Raw genomic sequence first — 17,043 nt, 5'->3', positions numbered from 1 at the left:
AATACAGGACTAGATACAGCCCAAGACAGGACTAGATACAGTCCAAGACAGGACTAGACACAATCTAGGACAGGGTCAGACACAGCTCAAGAATAGGTCTAGACACGGCCCAATACAGGACTAGACACAATCCAGGAGAAGGTCAGACACAGCCCAAGACCAGGACTAGATTCAGCCCAAGAACAGGACTAGATACAATCCAGGACAAGGTCAGACACAGCCCAAGACCAGGACTAGATACAGTCCAAGACAGGACTAGATACAGCCCAAGACAGGACAAGGTCAGACACAGCCCAAGACCAGGACTAGATACAGTCGAAGGACAGGACTAGACACAATCCAGGACAAGGTCAGACACAGCCCAAGACCAGGACTAGATACAGTCCAAGACAGGACTGGATACAACCCAGGACAAGACAAGGTCAGCCACAGCCCAAGACCAGGACTAGATACAGTCCAAGACAGGACTAGATACAGCCCAAGACAGGACAAGATCAGACACAGCTCAAGACCAGGACTAGATACAGTCCAAGGATAGGACTAGACACAATCCAGGACAAGGTCAGACACAGCCCAAGACCAGGACTAGATACAGTCCAAGGACAGGACTAGACACAATCCAGGACAAGATCAGACACAGCCCAAGACCAGGACTAGATACAGTCCAAGACAGGACTAGACCCAATCCAGGACAGGGTCAGACACAGCCCAAGAATAGGTCTAGACACCGCCCAAGACCAGGCTACACACAGCCCAATACAGGACTAGATACAGCCCAAGGACAGGAATAGACACAATCCAGGACAAGGCCAGACACAGCCCAAGACCAGGACTGAACACAATCCAAGACAGGTGAGGACTTCGGCGAAGACTAGGACCAGATCAGAACAACCGAGAACTTCCATCATCTTAAACCTCAAAGAGAACACAAAACAAAACAACACCGAGCAAAAACCGATGATAGAGTAGTAATTTTTAAAATATGGTTGGTACAAAAAAAGTATAAAGAGTAATAATATTTAGACCCGATGACCTCTCACCTGTTCAGGTTGTGAAACTGACGTCCACAACCACGAGCATTCACACAGAGTAACGCCGAGCATGTATCTCAGCCGTACACGCCAGCGCTACGGCAGGCTGCCGAACACTTCCCATTCACTTCAATAGGAGCGCTCGTAATGGGTTCAGTCTCTAAAGAAAGAATAAATAATTGAGTTATCAGCTGCTAAAATGTGTATATATTTTTTTGGGACACCCTGTGTATGCGCACTCATATATATGGCTCATATATATGCAAGCGCATATATATGGGACACCCGCGCACATGTGCGCGTGCATTTTTTTGGGACACCCTAGCAGCTGATAACTCAATTATTTATTCTTTCTTTACAGACTGAACCCATTAATCCGAGTGATGGCAAAGATTGTGTGGAGTGATGAGGCCACATTCAAATAAATGGTTCGATTACAGACACAATTGCACCTACTGGGGACCTGACAATAACACATGGTAGTGTGGAGGTGCCTCATCTTTCTTCTTTTATGGGGCTTGTCGAGGTACGTGGTCTTCCGGAACGCTTCTTATGGATGTCCTGAACAGTTCCATCAGCTTCAAACTTATCTCTAATTCCAGTGGTTCTTTGTTAAACTCCCTCCTAAATTGTCTTTGAACTTCTACTGCGTTTTCATACTTCCAGTAGCATTTTAGAATAAATTTCCTTTCTTCAAAGTCAAGTCTGTATGCCATCACTCGGTTTAATGAGTTCAGTCTGTAAAGAAAGAATAAATAATTGAGTTATCAGCTGCTAAAATGTGTATACATTTTTTTGGGACACCCTGCACATGCGCGCCAGCCTCAAGGCGTTATCCACTTTCTCAGGGTAGGCCATCAATATTAGACCTGCAGGGGAACCCCAACACGTGAAACCCCTGCATATCTCCGGTACAGAGTTTGTAGTGGTGCATCGCTGTGGTACCTACACTCACCACTACAGTTTGTACAGCAACGGAGATCTGCAGAGGCCCCTATCTATATGTATATTTTTCTTATGGTAGAGTTGGAAGGGACCTCAAGGGCCATCGGGTCCAACCCCCTGCGAGTGCAGGTTTTCCTAAATCATCCCAGCTATATGTTTATCCAGATTCCGCTTGAAGATTTCCATTGATGGAGCGCCCACCACCTCCCGTGGCAGCCTATTCCACTCTCTCACTACCCTCACTGTCAGAAAGTTTTTCCCTAATGTCTAATCTGTATCTCTTTCCCTTTAGTTTCATCCCATTGCTTCTTGTACTTCCTTGTGCTAATGAGAATAGGGTAGATCCCTCTGCACTGTGACTACCTTTCAGATATTTGTAGACTGCTATTAAATCTCCCCTCAGCCTTCTCTTCTGCAAACTAAACAATCCCAGTTCTTTTAGCCGCTCCTCATAGGACATGGTTTGCAGACCTTCCACCATTTTGGTTGCTCTTCTCTGGACTTGCATATATAAGGAAAATGTTTGTTCTCGTACCGTGTTAGCCAGTGGGTAGGAAATATTTTAAAAAAAACTTGACTATGAACTGAAGACTATCAAGTTTTTTTTTATTATATATATATATATATATATGTATGTATCCTATGTCCAGGAATGTGTTTTTCCTATATTCTCATTGATAATCATATACATATACAATGTCTCTCTTGGCCAGTTCTGGCTCCTCCCTATAGACACTCCACTCTAGCTGATCCCGTAGTGAGGTGACTAGATTGGATTTTCTGGCGGCAGCTCCTATTAGCAACTCCATTCTAGTCACTTCAGTACTAAACAGTCTACATTGGAGTTGCTCCTGGTGGTTCCTGCCTCCAGCAACTCCATTCTAGCCCGTTCACTAGTGAGGTGACTAGATTGGAGTTGCTGGAGGGAGGACCTACCAGGAGCAATTCCATTCTAGACGCAACCCTATCTCACCACAGAGAGCTGGTCCCGGGGACCGGCTAGGGGCGTGCCATTTATTTGGGGCGGAGCTACAAGTGACCAATAGAACGTAAGTGCCCGATCTTTGTTCTCGCTGATTGGCTGAGACGCGCCGGAGCTGAGGAAGGTGACGTACGCTGACGTTGTGTGCAGGCCGAGTCTCCAGGATGTAGTGCTACTTGTGTGCGGGATGTGGCGGCTGTGTGCGGTGACAGCTCTGCTCCTGACCTCGGCTCCTCCAGCGGCCGGAGTGACGTGTGACCATGCCCTGGTGAGTAGTGCAGTGCGGCGGCCGCGACATTCTCCGCTTCTAGTGCCTGAGGACAAAGTTATTGCAATGTCTGTAGTCTAGTGCAACCTGTGGATGCCGGAGAAGTGTATGAAGTACCCGAGTATTAGCCAAGCTCTCATCTTACAAGATATCATTTAAGTTACGGCGACTTCTCGCTCCGATAAGATCGCGCCCTGCTGGTCTTTCCTGTGGCTAGTATTTGCCATTGCAGCCATAACATTCACTTATATAATGAGAGAGTTGCAGAACGACCTGGTGGTCTCTGGTTGTGTCACAGGAGTTACAGCCAAAGTCGCCATAGGGGGTTGTCCATAGACTTCTGTTTAAATTACTTTGATCAGCGGTTTCTTCAGTCTTGTTCTGACCCTGGGTCACGTGATCAGTATCAGTACTTGTCCCCATCTCCTGGGTCCACATAGCACCTGTAAATACAGAAGAGGAGGCAAAGTGAACTTGGGGCTAGTGTCGATCTTGTGTGGCCTGAAGTCGGAGCCATCCCTGAACCCCCAGGTCATGCCTGAAGAAACTGCTGGTCAAATTGGTTAAATAGAAGTCTCTGGATAATACCTTTAATTTCTCCCACTTTTACCATAGTTGCTCTACATAGCTGTGGACTATCATTACGTTTGTGTCCTTCTCTAGTGTATTTTATGGTATTAAAACAGGAACGTCATGGACCTTAAAGGGGCCTTCCAAGACATGTCAATATCAGATTCGTAAGGGTCAAACACTAGGGACCCCTACAGATCAGCTGGGGGAAACGGCTGCATCCTCAACAATGAATATATATAGTGACTTTAAATCAGCTTAATGGTGGTGGTCCTGGGTGTCAGACCCTCACCAGTCACGTATTGCTGAGCTCTTCTACGGTCATACTGCTGAATTTCTGTAAAGGAAAATATATTGGAGCCCCTCAAATATCCCTTGATGGCAGATGTCTGGGGGAGATGAGGAGCAGGCAGCTGGATTTCAACATGCCCAATCCTTCTGTTCTCAGGACAGGTAAACGTTCACTGGAGAAATCTGACTGTTCCCTTTCCCATTCAGGACATATGCATGCTTAACCAAGCTGAGTGTGCATGTGTTTAGGGCACATCATTAAATGAACAAGTACATTTGGTGGACAGATGAGGCTGTGGCTACATGGTCATTCTGTCCTCGACTCCTGCCACAGAGTTAGAGCTTTCCATGTAACTTCTTCACTAATGTAACTGAATAGAGTTGCATCTTGACCTCAGTAGACTTCAGATGTGAGCAGCACTCTGTATTGCCAAGGTAAGGTTCCCACCCAGTAGCAAATGATTAGAGGATCTTTAGCACTCCCGTTTTATACCGCAGTCAAGTATTTTATTAATGCGAATCCAGAAACCGCACAAGAGTGATGTTTTGGCCCTCCAGACCCTTTGTCAGACTCTGAGCCAGTACTAGTGCGAGTGTGACTTGCCCTACATACAGCGTATAACCGCTAAGGTAAGACCCTGGTATAAGATGCTGCAACTAGGACTTCTCTTATTTCATTATTTATATGTTTTGCAACTATAAGATGCATTTGCAGCATCCTTGGTCACAGAATCCATTCACGTACATTAGTGGTGTTGCAGGGCAACAGAAGACCCAACCAAAATTGCCTCGTAGCCCCAGGCTAGAGTGTACAGCTTATTTCTGTTCATACTGTATAATTTTTTTGCATATGTCCTGTTGCTGAGATGAATCTGCCTGAAGTAGTATTTCGGGTAAACCCTAGCTGGTGATGCAGCATGAGCATGTGTGCTTTATCCCTTTCTCTGTCACTGCTGGAGTTAGTTGCTCAGATATCTATGGCAGTCCTGTAGAAGTCCATGCAGCGGCCACATGTGCAACCAGCTGTTTTGTGTACCCACAAATGAGCAGGACCCCAATTCTCATGATCAGGAGGGGTCCCAGCATTGCTATATCTGAATACTCCTTCAATTCTTCCTTTTCCTTACGTGTCACTCATGTGCTATGATATTTCCATGTTTGAGCAGCTTACAGCAGGGAGTGTATAGGCTGTGTACATTTCCACAGATGTGCTGGCGCTTTCTAGGTATTGGTCTGCACGATGTCACCACATGGAAGTTTCTTAGTCATGGAAACTTTAGTGGTTGACAGGTGCTCCAGCTCACACAGTAAAGTAGCCGGCAGGATCCTTGTTCATATATACAGCTATATCAATCTATTCTCATCAGTTTACTTTCCTCTTTCAGTCTAATATACAGCTGGACCTGCCGGGAGAAGATGTATATACCTGCACTGAGGATTATATTCCTCTACCCGGTCAGGTAGGAGAATACTTTGCACTTTATTCCATGCCATTGTACTGAGAATAGATTCACACATGTCCCTGCAATTTCATTGATATTTTTTGAAGGCTTTTCTATCAAATTGATCAGTATATTTTTGTGGGAAGAACCAGAGGACTTGGAGGAAGTGTAAGGCTAGGACTGTGTCAGAAGTGGGGTGGGGTGGGACACACACACCCCCCTGACAAAACAAGGCTATGGAAGAGTACCTTTGGGGGGGGGGGGGCATTCCCCTCTGCCCAGTGATGACGCTGAGCTGTAAGGCTGGCCTCTCTGACTAGCCAAAACCAACGTCACCAGTATCTCCAGCTAGAGCACATACAAGAGTTCAGTGGTATATAATATCATCAATATTAGAGGACATGGAAGGTCCTCTTTAAAAACACCCCACTTTCGCAGTGTGAGGAGGCCGGTGAAGGAAGGAGGGGGGTCCCGTCACAGGATAAGAAATCTCACATCATTGACTTCATTGCCTAAACCAGGGGCAGCACATCACAAATTAATGTTTAATAACATTATATTAATAAGCTGAATACAGATCCATGTCCTACAAGGTTAACTCAGCCAAACCTTTTAACTTTTTTTTTTTTTGGCAGTAATCCCGTGACTTTTAATGTAATTGTCACATGACTGTCACTATGTAGTCTGAATGTATTTACATCTACCGCCTGGTAGGGTACTGCACAAGTAGTACACGCTCATCTGTACCTATTCTTACCATTACAGATACTACCGTGATGCCTTCCTGTTTGACATTATTATCTCTTGTGTTTTTCTGTTCAGCAGGTTCTCCCCAGTATTGCTTCAGTGTATGAACAGGAGGTAAGTAAGAGTTGGACATCCCATGTTTTTCTAGATTGTCGACCATTAATTGGGTCCATTCGCTGAAAACCATCATTCTGTCTTCATTTGCTATGTTGGATTTTTGTATTCCTGCAGTAATCTCAGATCTATGGTATAGTATTGAAGTGATGAGGGTATATTTTGTTTCTTATGGTTGGTCTCACACCCACATTAAATCTCATTAAAGAATCAGGCCGTGTGCACACAACCGTGTACAATCTAGGAGCAGTGAAACGGCACGAATGGCGCACAAATTGGTATACGTATATCATCTGTGCTTTTTACTGACCTATACATTGAAAATGAATTGATAGAGCTGCAAATACGAATAGGTATTGGACCTGCACCATATTTTGCAGCTCTTCAATTTGTCCTGGACACACAGACACAAAAACTATGGCTGTGTTTGGGTCTGTACTTTGACCTGCAATTGGGGATTACAATTAGGATCATGTGCATGAGGGCTCAAGGTTTACAACAAAATAGCCAGAAAGTGGTGACTTTTTAGTAATAAGTATAGAACTGTGTGCGGTTACTGATACCTGAGCTGAGGTTCACCAAGGATTATAGTTTACTATTAACCAGAGGTAACCAATGCCAAAATCTACAAGTGAATGTATTCTGTATCCATGGTGTGTAAGGTGAGCTGTGTGTGTTACTTTAGGGTAATATGTCTCTACTAATGAATCCTTGAGTCACAGTGTCACATATTCTCTTGTAGAGATCCTCTCATGTGTGCATGGACACTGCCATAGTGTATACAGCTGCAATACCAAACAGGTAAGTGGCGATGCAGTCTGTACACATAAGGGGCTGTTTACAACAATTGCAGACGTTTTCCCTGCCTGTAATAAAGGAGCACTCCGGGACCTAAGGTGTATCTGTCATGTCCCTAAAATAAGGAATAAAAGCATCTTCTTGTAGCTTTCATTCTAAAGGGTTATAGTCAGTGTTTTGGGTTTTGGTTTTTTGCTGCTCATAACTTTTTACCCTTAGAATGGTCTCTACTTGTTGCACCGCTGGTCCCTAGCAGCTGGCATTGGGATTAATTTTTCTGGAAAAAAGTTAATTTTCTGTAAATAAAATAAATTGCAATTTTGATAGTGATCACAATGGCTATTACTGAGGCTATTGAAGTAACAGTGACAATTTAAAGGGGTTGTCGGAGGACATAAAAAATAAATGAGTACATGGAAAGGATCTAATTTAGTATTTAACACATCGCTTGACTGTTTTAAAAAAAAGGGAGGCCATTATATTTCCCAAATTTATTAAAGTTACACGTGGTTTTTGCCACAAAATACTAGCACCGTACTTCTGCTGTGGGCGAAACCCTCATCCTCCTGAGTAGTTGGACACCCCCCCCCCCCCCCCCCCTTCACTTATCCTGTGAAATGATGAGAAAATCCCCAATCATCCATTTTACTGTTTATTTTTTTCTTAAATGCAGTGGAATACACAGATCTACCTGGGCCAAGTATGGAGAATATATCTACTGTCCACCTCAGCAATGGGTTCATAATCTAAAGGTAGGTCTTTTTTAATTATTATTTAAAGCATAGGTCTTTAGTTATTTTTAATAATAGAATATACACTATTGCTGATGCAGATCTGTGCCTGTTATTTTACCTGTTTATCTTATTTATCCACCTTTTCTGTCCAACATTTCTTGGACAGGGCTCCCTTTTACTATAAAATCCCATGCATAGACCTAAAGGAAAGAAATTCATTCCTGACTGCCAGCAGCTGCCACTAGGGGAAGCTCATGGCATAATTCTTTATCTATAACCGTATAGGGCAAGTTTTTACTATAGACAACCAGAATTATACCCTTCATCCCTATTGGTCCAGAGGTTCTCAAAAAATGACAGATGTATTAGGAAATAAAGCATCACATAAGTTTTGAGCTGTTTCTTGGATGGCGGCCTGCACTCCTCTGGTCTGGAAGCCCAATAGACCCCACTATAACCCATTGTACAGGTCTGACTCTGCATCACGGTTTTTAATTGAAACCATGATGGCGGTGTGAGCAGAACTACCTTTACGATAAAGGTATTGTTAATGTGATAAGGTTTGTGATAGAGATAGAGATATATATATATATATATATATATATATATATATATATATATATATATATATCTATAATTGTAAATGTATATATTTGTGAAGGGTTTGCTGGAAACAACTCATGTCTTGTATGTTTTTAGGGTGTCTTTACTTACTTTTATGTTCGGTCACAGAGTACAATGATAAGAAAATATTCTCCCTTATCTGTAATTATGAGATTACTAAAGGTCATGGCGGAGGCAGCTCGCTACTGCTTAGCTTGTAGGGCAGGAGCTAAGAAAACTGAGCCAAATCCATTCAAACTGGTAGATGGATGTGAGAGTACATCGGTGAAAAGCTTTCATGCAACCCCTCTAACAATGATATTGTATGAAGTATAAGGCTACCTTTAGGCTGTGTACACACTGTGCGGCCATATTGTGGCTGATTGGCGAAATTTTCAAACCACAAAAGGCACTTTTGTCTTTTATTGACCACGTGGTGAGCTACTGTTTTGCAACATCTATTAAAAATGTAAAATATTTCCGAAGTGTTTCTTTACACATCACATATCTTATTGATATAGCCTGAAAATAAAGTCTCCATATGCCATTAACCATATGTTTATTCAGGTATTTGTGTATATTGTGCCTCATATTAATGTGCTGTGTCTTTTGTAATCCAGCATGGCGGTGTGGCCTTCTTGTACCATCCATGTGTGCACCCAAAACTCAAGGAAGCTTTATCCTGTTTGGCCAGACATTATGTAGCAAAACACATCATCACACCCCTCCCTACCCTCTCCAGAGACCGGGTAAGACTCTCAATGTGTTATATAATTCATACATTGCTCTTTGTAGGATTCGCATCCCATTTATTTGTATAGGTTAAAGGTGTTGTCCCTCTGTAGACGCTTGTCCCCTATTCATATACGTGATCTCTGCTGCATTTGCTTTTCTGGGTCTGCCGGGATGGTGATCTCTGACAGCTCCATAAAACTGTATGTAGTGCCGGCCATGTATGACACAGTCCCTCCATTCGTATGGTGTACTTAGGGGAAATGTCTGATCACCTGCTGCTCCCCTGTTCTTCTCCTCTGGTCACTCAATTAGGGCTCCAGCAGACTCCCCCATTTCTCCATAGTGAAGAGGAGTTTGAATAAAGCGACAGTAGTGTGGGCGCTGCTAAGAGTCTACGGGACTGCAGAGGCGGCACATCGCTTGGTCATCTTTGTCATGGGTCATGCATGGCCTACCCTACACTGAAACATCTTCTAAAAAGGTCTGCTATAGATCCCCATTCTAGTGATGGGTGTGGGACTGATTTAGCAGACATTTGTGACTTTTGGGCAGATGATAAGTATCAATTGTGGGTATTTCACTTTAACTTTTCCCCAATAGTTGCCGTGCTTGTACGGTGGGTGTCAGGTCTTTAACCATGGTGCTTGCTTATGAGCTGGGTGAGAGCAATAGCCGTGGGGGTCTCTTTCATATACTGCAGGGTCCTGCCAGCATAGTCTGCAATTAATTTTCTGGGAGCCACCATATTGTCTGTATAGGCAGCACAGCAGCCTGTGTGTGCGCTTTACGGCAGCTGCAATAAATGAGAAATCTCATAGACTGATCCTAGCACTGCATACAGAGCTGTCTGTGGGTATAGACCCTGCCTTATCTAACACTCCCCAGTACAGTAGAGCGGTCACTAAAACCGCAGTCTACACAGTAAGGCTCTCTATGCTGTCAGTGTGCTTGTGGTGTGTTTCACAGCTAATACACTGTGGTCTCATACACATGCCCCTGCATTATCACTGGCCCATGTATGTAGCAGTTAGCCCAGGACAAAACTCCTATACCTATCCTTTTTTTCAGCCCAGGCTTACTAGATGAAGTGCATGTGGCCTAATGCTTCAAACTGAGCTTACATAAAGCCGGCAATGGCAGCCGTGTGTGAGTGCATGTTCTCTAGTGATTATGGGAAAGCGTTTTTATTTATTTTTATTTTTTTTTACACTATATAAAATATTCTTAAAAATCTAAGACTGGATCTTGTGAAAACTTGAACACAGAAACAAATCTTGATCTAGTTTTCTTATTTAAAGGGGTTGGCCCTAGTTTTGAAGTTATGACCTTCTCCACAGAATAGGAAGAAGTAAGCTGTTCATGGTGACCACATCGATCATGAGAATGGGTGCCCTACCCCAGTGCTCAGCCTGCCTCTCCATTTGGATAAGGGAATGGGACCCCTTCATTTTGCTCTTCTTGCATGTGTTCATGACATATGAGAAGATCATTGTGCATGGATTGCCTCTCCAAACTGCTGGCAGGACTAAATAGTCAAAGGGGAAATAAATATTAACATACTTGGGAGCATTATTATATTGGTTACACAAGTGAGAAAATCCCATTTTGATCTTCCCTGTTGTGATCACTAGTGTCCCCCTTTACTGTGCAGTGTCCTGAGCCCCCTGCATTGGTCATTACTTCATTGTTATATTAGCTGTCTTCCCTTTTCTCAGCCCTTAGCTCTGGCTGCTTGGTGCTCGACTCTGGAGATGTCTCATATAAAGAGGACTGAAGTCATCGGCTGGCTAAGGGACAACGTGCACATTGAACAACAGTATAATCCAGAAGAAGAAGGTTCCTACCAGCATTTACTCATCCGACCCTCTGTGACACAATCCGGTGACTCCACTATGTACAAGCGGGTAAGACAAGGACACATCTACGGTCTCCATGTACAAACCATATTACCTTAGATCCATTAATAGCTGTGCTCAGTCTTTTCCATACCTAGGGCTCCGTAAACGGTACAATGGTGGCGCATCGCTAGGATAGGTTATGATGTCTACCCTGAGACTGCTTTATTAAAGGCTTATTTTAATCATGGACAGGTATGTACGTACCTGACTGTTCTCAGAACTCCTCTAGATGTGAATACGCTTATTGGGCCACCCTACTATTCTCTGTGGCCATGGGGCCATTTGGAACAAATTGTTGGTTGGTACCCTTGTTCTGGAGAGACGTGTGGGTTCTGATGACCCACATTTGTGACATATTTTGTGACAAAGATGAGTTGTCACTGCTACCAAAATGCCTTTCCTTCCCTCTGACGGTACAGTGGCATTGACACTTTGGCGAATCTGGTTGCCAGAAACCTTGTTTTCTATAAGGTTGCCAGATAACGCATCCCTAGCACGTAGTCTATCTCAGATTACAGTTTATCGGAAGGCTGAACTTTTATTGAGCAAAGACACAAGAAGGAATCTCATCAGTTACTGAAGGAGCGTTGTATTGTGAAATAGTTATTGATTAGATATTATATATTGGTTAGTTATTGGTTATTGAGTTAGATTTTTATTGATTTTTTTTTTTTTTTTTTTTTTATACCAGAAGCAACGCTTGATCTGCCCATGTGCTGTGTCCGGTACTGCAAAATAGTGCCATTTGTGATGGAGATGAGCTGCAGTACCAGGCACAGCCCATGGATGAATGTGGCACTGTTTTTGGTTAAAATGTTTCCCATTAATGTCACACTATGATTCTTTCAGGTACAAAATTATGTTACAAACAAAGGTTCCAGGATGAAGAAGCGTACTGTAAAGACGAGGCGGAGAAGATTAGCGTTACCAGTCACCGTGTTTGTCCAAAAAACAACAGAGTATAATGTATCCCAGAGTACTGGCTCCACCGCAGCACCTGCACCACAACCTGGGGAACTCATCAACAATCAGTCTTCAGTTTTGAGTGTATCTGTGACCGCCAACACCAGTTCTCTGCCAGATCCTGTAACAACAACCCCCTCTGTGGATTTGCCTCTGGAAGCTAAAACTGAAGGTTCAAGGACTGAGATTCACAGCAGAGAATTAGATGGAAGTCATCGAGCTGACCTAGCAGGGCTGTCACCAAACATGACTGCACCCACTCCTGGAGGTATCGCGCCTGGCTCACCTGGACTGAATTTGGGCCTTACTCTTGAAGGGAATGCCTCCCAGGAGGTGAGCCACCATGATAATACAGAGGTGTTGCCAAATTCTGCAGTGACCCAACACGTAGAGTCTCCTGAATCCAAGCAAAGTAAGGAATCTGTAAGTCCTGTTCTCCTTCCGAAACCAACTCCCCAGAATGTAAGTAATTCTACCGAGCAGCAGATACTGCCCTCTGAAAAGCCTTCAACTGACAAAGAGCAAAAACAAGAGTGCAAATGTCAGCAAGATGTCACCGTGCAGGTACCAGCAAAGGCCCAGAGGAGGTTGGGTGTCAGTCACCAGAAGAACGCTGGAGTGTTTGTTTCTACTCCCCGCACTGAAGAAGCAAAGTGGGCAGCGGCGTCTCTTATCTTCCTCTTTGCACTGCTCACTTTTTCAGTCTTGTACACACAAATTTATAAGAAATTTCGCAAGAGTAAGAGTCTGTACTGGACCTCGGAAAGCCACTCGGAGGAGAAGGAGTCTGTGGCATGTAAGTCTTCAGTTATGTGAAAAACAAAAATAATGAAATATATCATGCACAATACAGGTCCGGTGTTATAAGAAATGGCTGCTTTAAAGAGGACCTTTCATGGTCTCTTAAGGTTTTGAGTATTACATACCGATGCAGAGCTGACCGAAATTAGCACACCTCCAGTATTGTCAGTATCTCTCCCAGTTGGAGAGATATTGGAGGCGTTAGTTTTGGCTACTGATATCTCTTCCCTGTCAGAGGAGCCAGGCGCACAATTCAGCATCATCGCTGGGTGCTGGGGAATGCCCCCCTTTTGGTATAATTCTATAGTTTTGTACTGTGAAGGGGGACGTTTGTTACCACCCATAAATGATATCAGTACCGAAAATAACCGCACCAATATCTCTGCAACTGGGGCAGACACTGGCAAAACTGACTGTGCTGAATTCAGGGCATTGTTGGCCTTGCGGTAGTATATAACACGATTTTAAGGTCCTCTTTATAGTTAACGCCACATGTCTGAATATAGTGCCAAGGTGGCATGTCTTTACATTTGTCACACAGAAATGAAATCTATATTCTCAAATTAAAAAAAATAAATCATATTCTACCCCCCCAAAATAATTTTAAAGTAGGCATGGGGTACTCGCCAGTCTACAGGCCATTGGTGTTGTGCAATTTTGCATCAAAGTAAATAATTTGGTTTAGAAAAAAAAAAAAGTTTACGCCTGAGACTTCTAAAAATAAAAGCCGAAGGTTTTCTCTTGTAGGGCCAGATCTCTACTGTACTGACCTCACTGCTTTACAAGGAGCTGTACAAGGGGAGAGAGGACCGTAACAGGCTGAGATTTTTCCTTCCATTTTTGCATGACTGTAATAAACAAGTGCCGCATCCTCAATAGCGCGCCTATAACAAAGAGCCTGGTAACAATTTAAAGCCTAGATTTATATTCTGGGCTTTGAGGTGATACCAGGATCTTTGCATTTAGGAAACCAATGTATAAGAAGAATGTAAAACAGTGCAAAGTCAAACTCCTTTCTAAATGCCTTTTATTTAAAAATGTCCAACCATGTGGAGTCTGTGTAACTCCTTCACACAGCGGGTTGGCCTGCTGCTTTTGACATGGATCCAACCCGAAATAGTCCTAAGAATGGATCGGCACAGTTGATCCTTCATTGTTTCTTATTTGCTATCTGGCTTTGCAGAGAACTACAGTTGGTCTTAGCCACAAGCACAGCTCCAATCCAGTGACTCTTTCCTTCTTGGGATTGTTGGGTTAATCCCCCTCCACGAGCGTATAGTGATGGTATATCAAACCGATATACTCACATAGATGGGAATATAATGTTTGTGTATGCCCTGTAGTATGGCTCTAGCAGAACGGATTGGACAATCCCCAACAACTATAAAACCCATGTGATTGACATCTCTTACCGTCAACCAACCAGCTTGTATCTAGGTAGAGAGTATACTGACAATAATTCATGTATAAATGCACGTACAAGTCTTTAGTTTTTTTTGTTTTTTTTTTGTGCTGTAAAAATCTTTTTTTTTTTTTTTTCTCTCTCTCTCTGTTTAGCGGTCATCAAGAGGAGATTGGTTCAAGGTCACAGCATACGCAAGAAATGGATTGGACGCAAGAAAAGTCCTGTGGTCTTGTATGAAAGTCTGAGTGAGAGTTCAGACTAGAATAGTACAAGTCATCCAGATTGTCGCTGTGTGGAATACACTCCTAGCGGATCTGGAAGTGGAATTGGAGCACTACTGAGACGCTGATGATGGTTGAGTGATGTCATCTGTCCCGGCTAGCAAAAAAAATAAGCATCATGTTTGATTTTCAGGTGGATTCTACCTGATGGCTCCCATTGAAGTGAATAGGAGGTGGAAAATTCCTCCTGGCAGGTGTGGAATTTGGTCAAGTGGGAAAATGTTGTTTTGAATTCCTGAAGCTGAAAAATTCTGCTATACAAACTTTAGGCTGGAAGCACCTTTGCAATATTTGGACGAAAACTTTTTCTTTTGGACCTACTTCTGGTTTTGACTTTTTGCCTCTGATACCTACATGGGAAAACGCCAGCATTTCCACAGGTATAACTGGCAGGCTGCGACTTTCAAAAAACACAGTGTTACATACATGGTATGTATGTAGTATTGCACATGGTATGTATGTAGTATTTCACCCATTCAGGTGACTCTTCAATACCAGACACAGCACCTATCTGAGGGAGCAGTAGCAGAACTTTATTTCTAATCTCATACAAGTCCTTTAGTCCGGGGCCCCATAGGACAAAAACTCGCAGCGTTTTACAGTAAAGGCAAGTGGATGAGATTCTAGCAAACCCATACGCATTTTGCGGTAAAAAATGTGGTGCGGAAATGCTGTAATTTCCAAAACCAGCGCGCTTTTGGAAATCTCACCATGTCAATTATACCTATGGGAAAACTGCCAGCGTTTCCATAGATATAACTGTAACAGAAAGTCCATGGAAGAAAACTCTGTAAACTTTCCATCTAAAGTGCTGTGAGAAGAACCGCGCTGTGTTGCTGCCACGGATTTTCTCACAGTGCTTTTTTGCTGCAGGACATCCTGTGGGGCCTTAGCCTTACATAGGTTGTGTGTGGTATTGCGGTACCCGCCCGTTCCCTTCAGCACCAGACACAACTCATGGACAAGTATTTTGGGGGAATTTTTGTGATCCTGGGACATTCCCTTTTATGATGCAGACATTTTAGATATTACTAGCTGGGTACTACATGCAGTGAGGGTTTCTTTTGGTGGAAATCTTTACTCTGCTCTCTAGGACAGTGGTTCTTAACCTTGTTTGAGGTACCGAGCCCACCAGTTTCATGTGCACATTCACCGAACCCTTCTTTAGTGATAAATCAAATATGATTTTTTTTTCCAAATTCAAGACATGGGTATATGTTTTTTTTTACTGGTACACAAAATGAACCGTGCATAGGGCCTAGGGTTCGATCGAACCCTGGTTAAGAACCACTGCTCTAAAGTGATAAGTTTTGGGCTCGCTGGCCTCAATCTAGGACCTTTTCAGGGAGCGGGACGATCTGTTACTGATTTGTTTGCAGCTTTAAGCGTTACAGTCTCCATTAACCCCCTTAGTAGTGAATTAACTCGGCCTTGTCTTGTGCAATTTACTCCAATCTAGTGCCAAATTTATGTCTCAACCTGTCTTTTGGCTGAAGATTAAGTCTTAAGGTGGTCATACACCTAAAATAACACAACACGTGACTCTCATGTACATACATGGTTGGTTCGGCTGAGCATGCATGAGACTAAAAAGACTGGATGTCGAATGGCAGCATACTCGATCCTTCCTCTGACGTTCTGTTCAGGGGAGAGTTGTTAGGCCATTTTTATCTTGGTTTCCACAGGACCCACCATGCACACTGCTGATTGTTCTCTTAAAAACTACTAAATCTAAAATACAAGTGTGAACAAGATGCTAATAACAGAGCGGTGGAGACTGCAGTAACAACCCTGCTGGCATGGAAATCTTTAGATTGTTTGCTTTCCAGTTTGGGGGTTGATGCTCCTACATCTGTGAGGTAAGGTTGACCTAAAATTCGGCATCACCCATTCTGTATGTCTCTACTGTTCTGTGTGTGTGAACCAGTGCTGGACATTTCCTATCTAGTGACGTCAGATAGACCTGCAAGGCCTGTAATAAGCCGGACCTCCTGCTGGATTTATATATATTTTCTAGCTGGGTTCACTACATGAAGATTTTTCATAGTGCACATTGGAAATCTTCCCCTCACCCTCCACTTTTATACTTTCGGGTTCTCTTAGACCCTGCCGTCCTCTCTCTGTACCAGAGAATGATCTTATAGCCAGCTCTGGCTTTCTAAGTATGAATACTTGGTGTTGCGTTTGGCAACGATTTATAAATGACATTATATATTTATTTTTGTACTTTTTGAAGTAAACTGTATATTGTTTTCTTGTCTGTATTTTTATATATAATCAGGTTTTTTTTCAGATTTCTTTAAATATAACAGTATATATAAATTGTCTTTGTGTTTTATTAAATACTTTGTGTGCTCTTCAGCTTATTGCTCTTTGGCTAAGGAAACACGAACAGTACTCAGCAAGTTAACTACTGCAATTGGTTATTGTACTGT

The 17,043-nt window shown here is 43.1% G+C and overlaps 1 protein-coding gene across 2 annotated transcripts; it reads left to right on the top strand.

Annotated features, from left to right (window-relative positions):
- Window positions 1–3,114: 3,114 nt before the first annotated feature.
- On the top strand, window positions 3,115–16,860 carry TP53I13 (tumor protein p53 inducible protein 13). Of its 2 annotated transcripts, none has more exons than XM_075263704.1 (9): window positions 3,115–3,226; window positions 5,473–5,547; window positions 6,355–6,390; window positions 7,133–7,191; window positions 7,862–7,940; window positions 9,146–9,274; window positions 10,976–11,164; window positions 12,008–12,917; window positions 14,480–16,860. In XM_075263704.1, the coding sequence occupies exons 1-9, from the start codon at window positions 3,146–3,148 to the stop codon at window positions 14,587–14,589; spliced, it is 1,668 nt and encodes a 555-aa protein (XP_075119805.1). In that variant the 5' UTR covers window positions 3,115–3,145; the 3' UTR covers window positions 14,590–16,860. The 2 variants fall into 2 exon arrangements, with proteins under 2 accessions (XP_075119805.1, XP_075119804.1); XM_075263703.1 differs by having other exon boundaries at window positions 6,352–6,390.
- Window positions 16,861–17,043: the final 183 nt, after the last annotated feature.

Source organism: Leptodactylus fuscus, chromosome 2, assembly GCF_031893055.1.
Source record: "Leptodactylus fuscus isolate aLepFus1 chromosome 2, aLepFus1.hap2, whole genome shotgun sequence".
Lineage (NCBI taxonomy): Eukaryota > Metazoa > Chordata > Amphibia > Anura > Leptodactylidae > Leptodactylus > Leptodactylus fuscus.
This window is presented reverse-complemented; position numbering and strand designations above follow the sequence as displayed.

Bases quoted from the DNA above. Each gene is read 5' to 3' on its own strand.
- TP53I13 (XM_075263703.1), top strand. From the start codon at position 3,146: ATGTGGCGGCTGTGTGCGGTGACAGCTCTGCTCCTGACCTCGGCTCCT. The intron at 5,548-6,351 runs GTAGGAGAATAC...TTTTCTGTTCAG, and splicing joins ATATTCCTCTACCCGGTCAG to CAGGTTCTCCCCAGTATTGC. The intron at 12,918-14,479 runs GTAAGTCTTCAG...CTCTCTGTTTAG, and splicing joins GGAGAAGGAGTCTGTGGCAT to CGGTCATCAAGAGGAGATTG.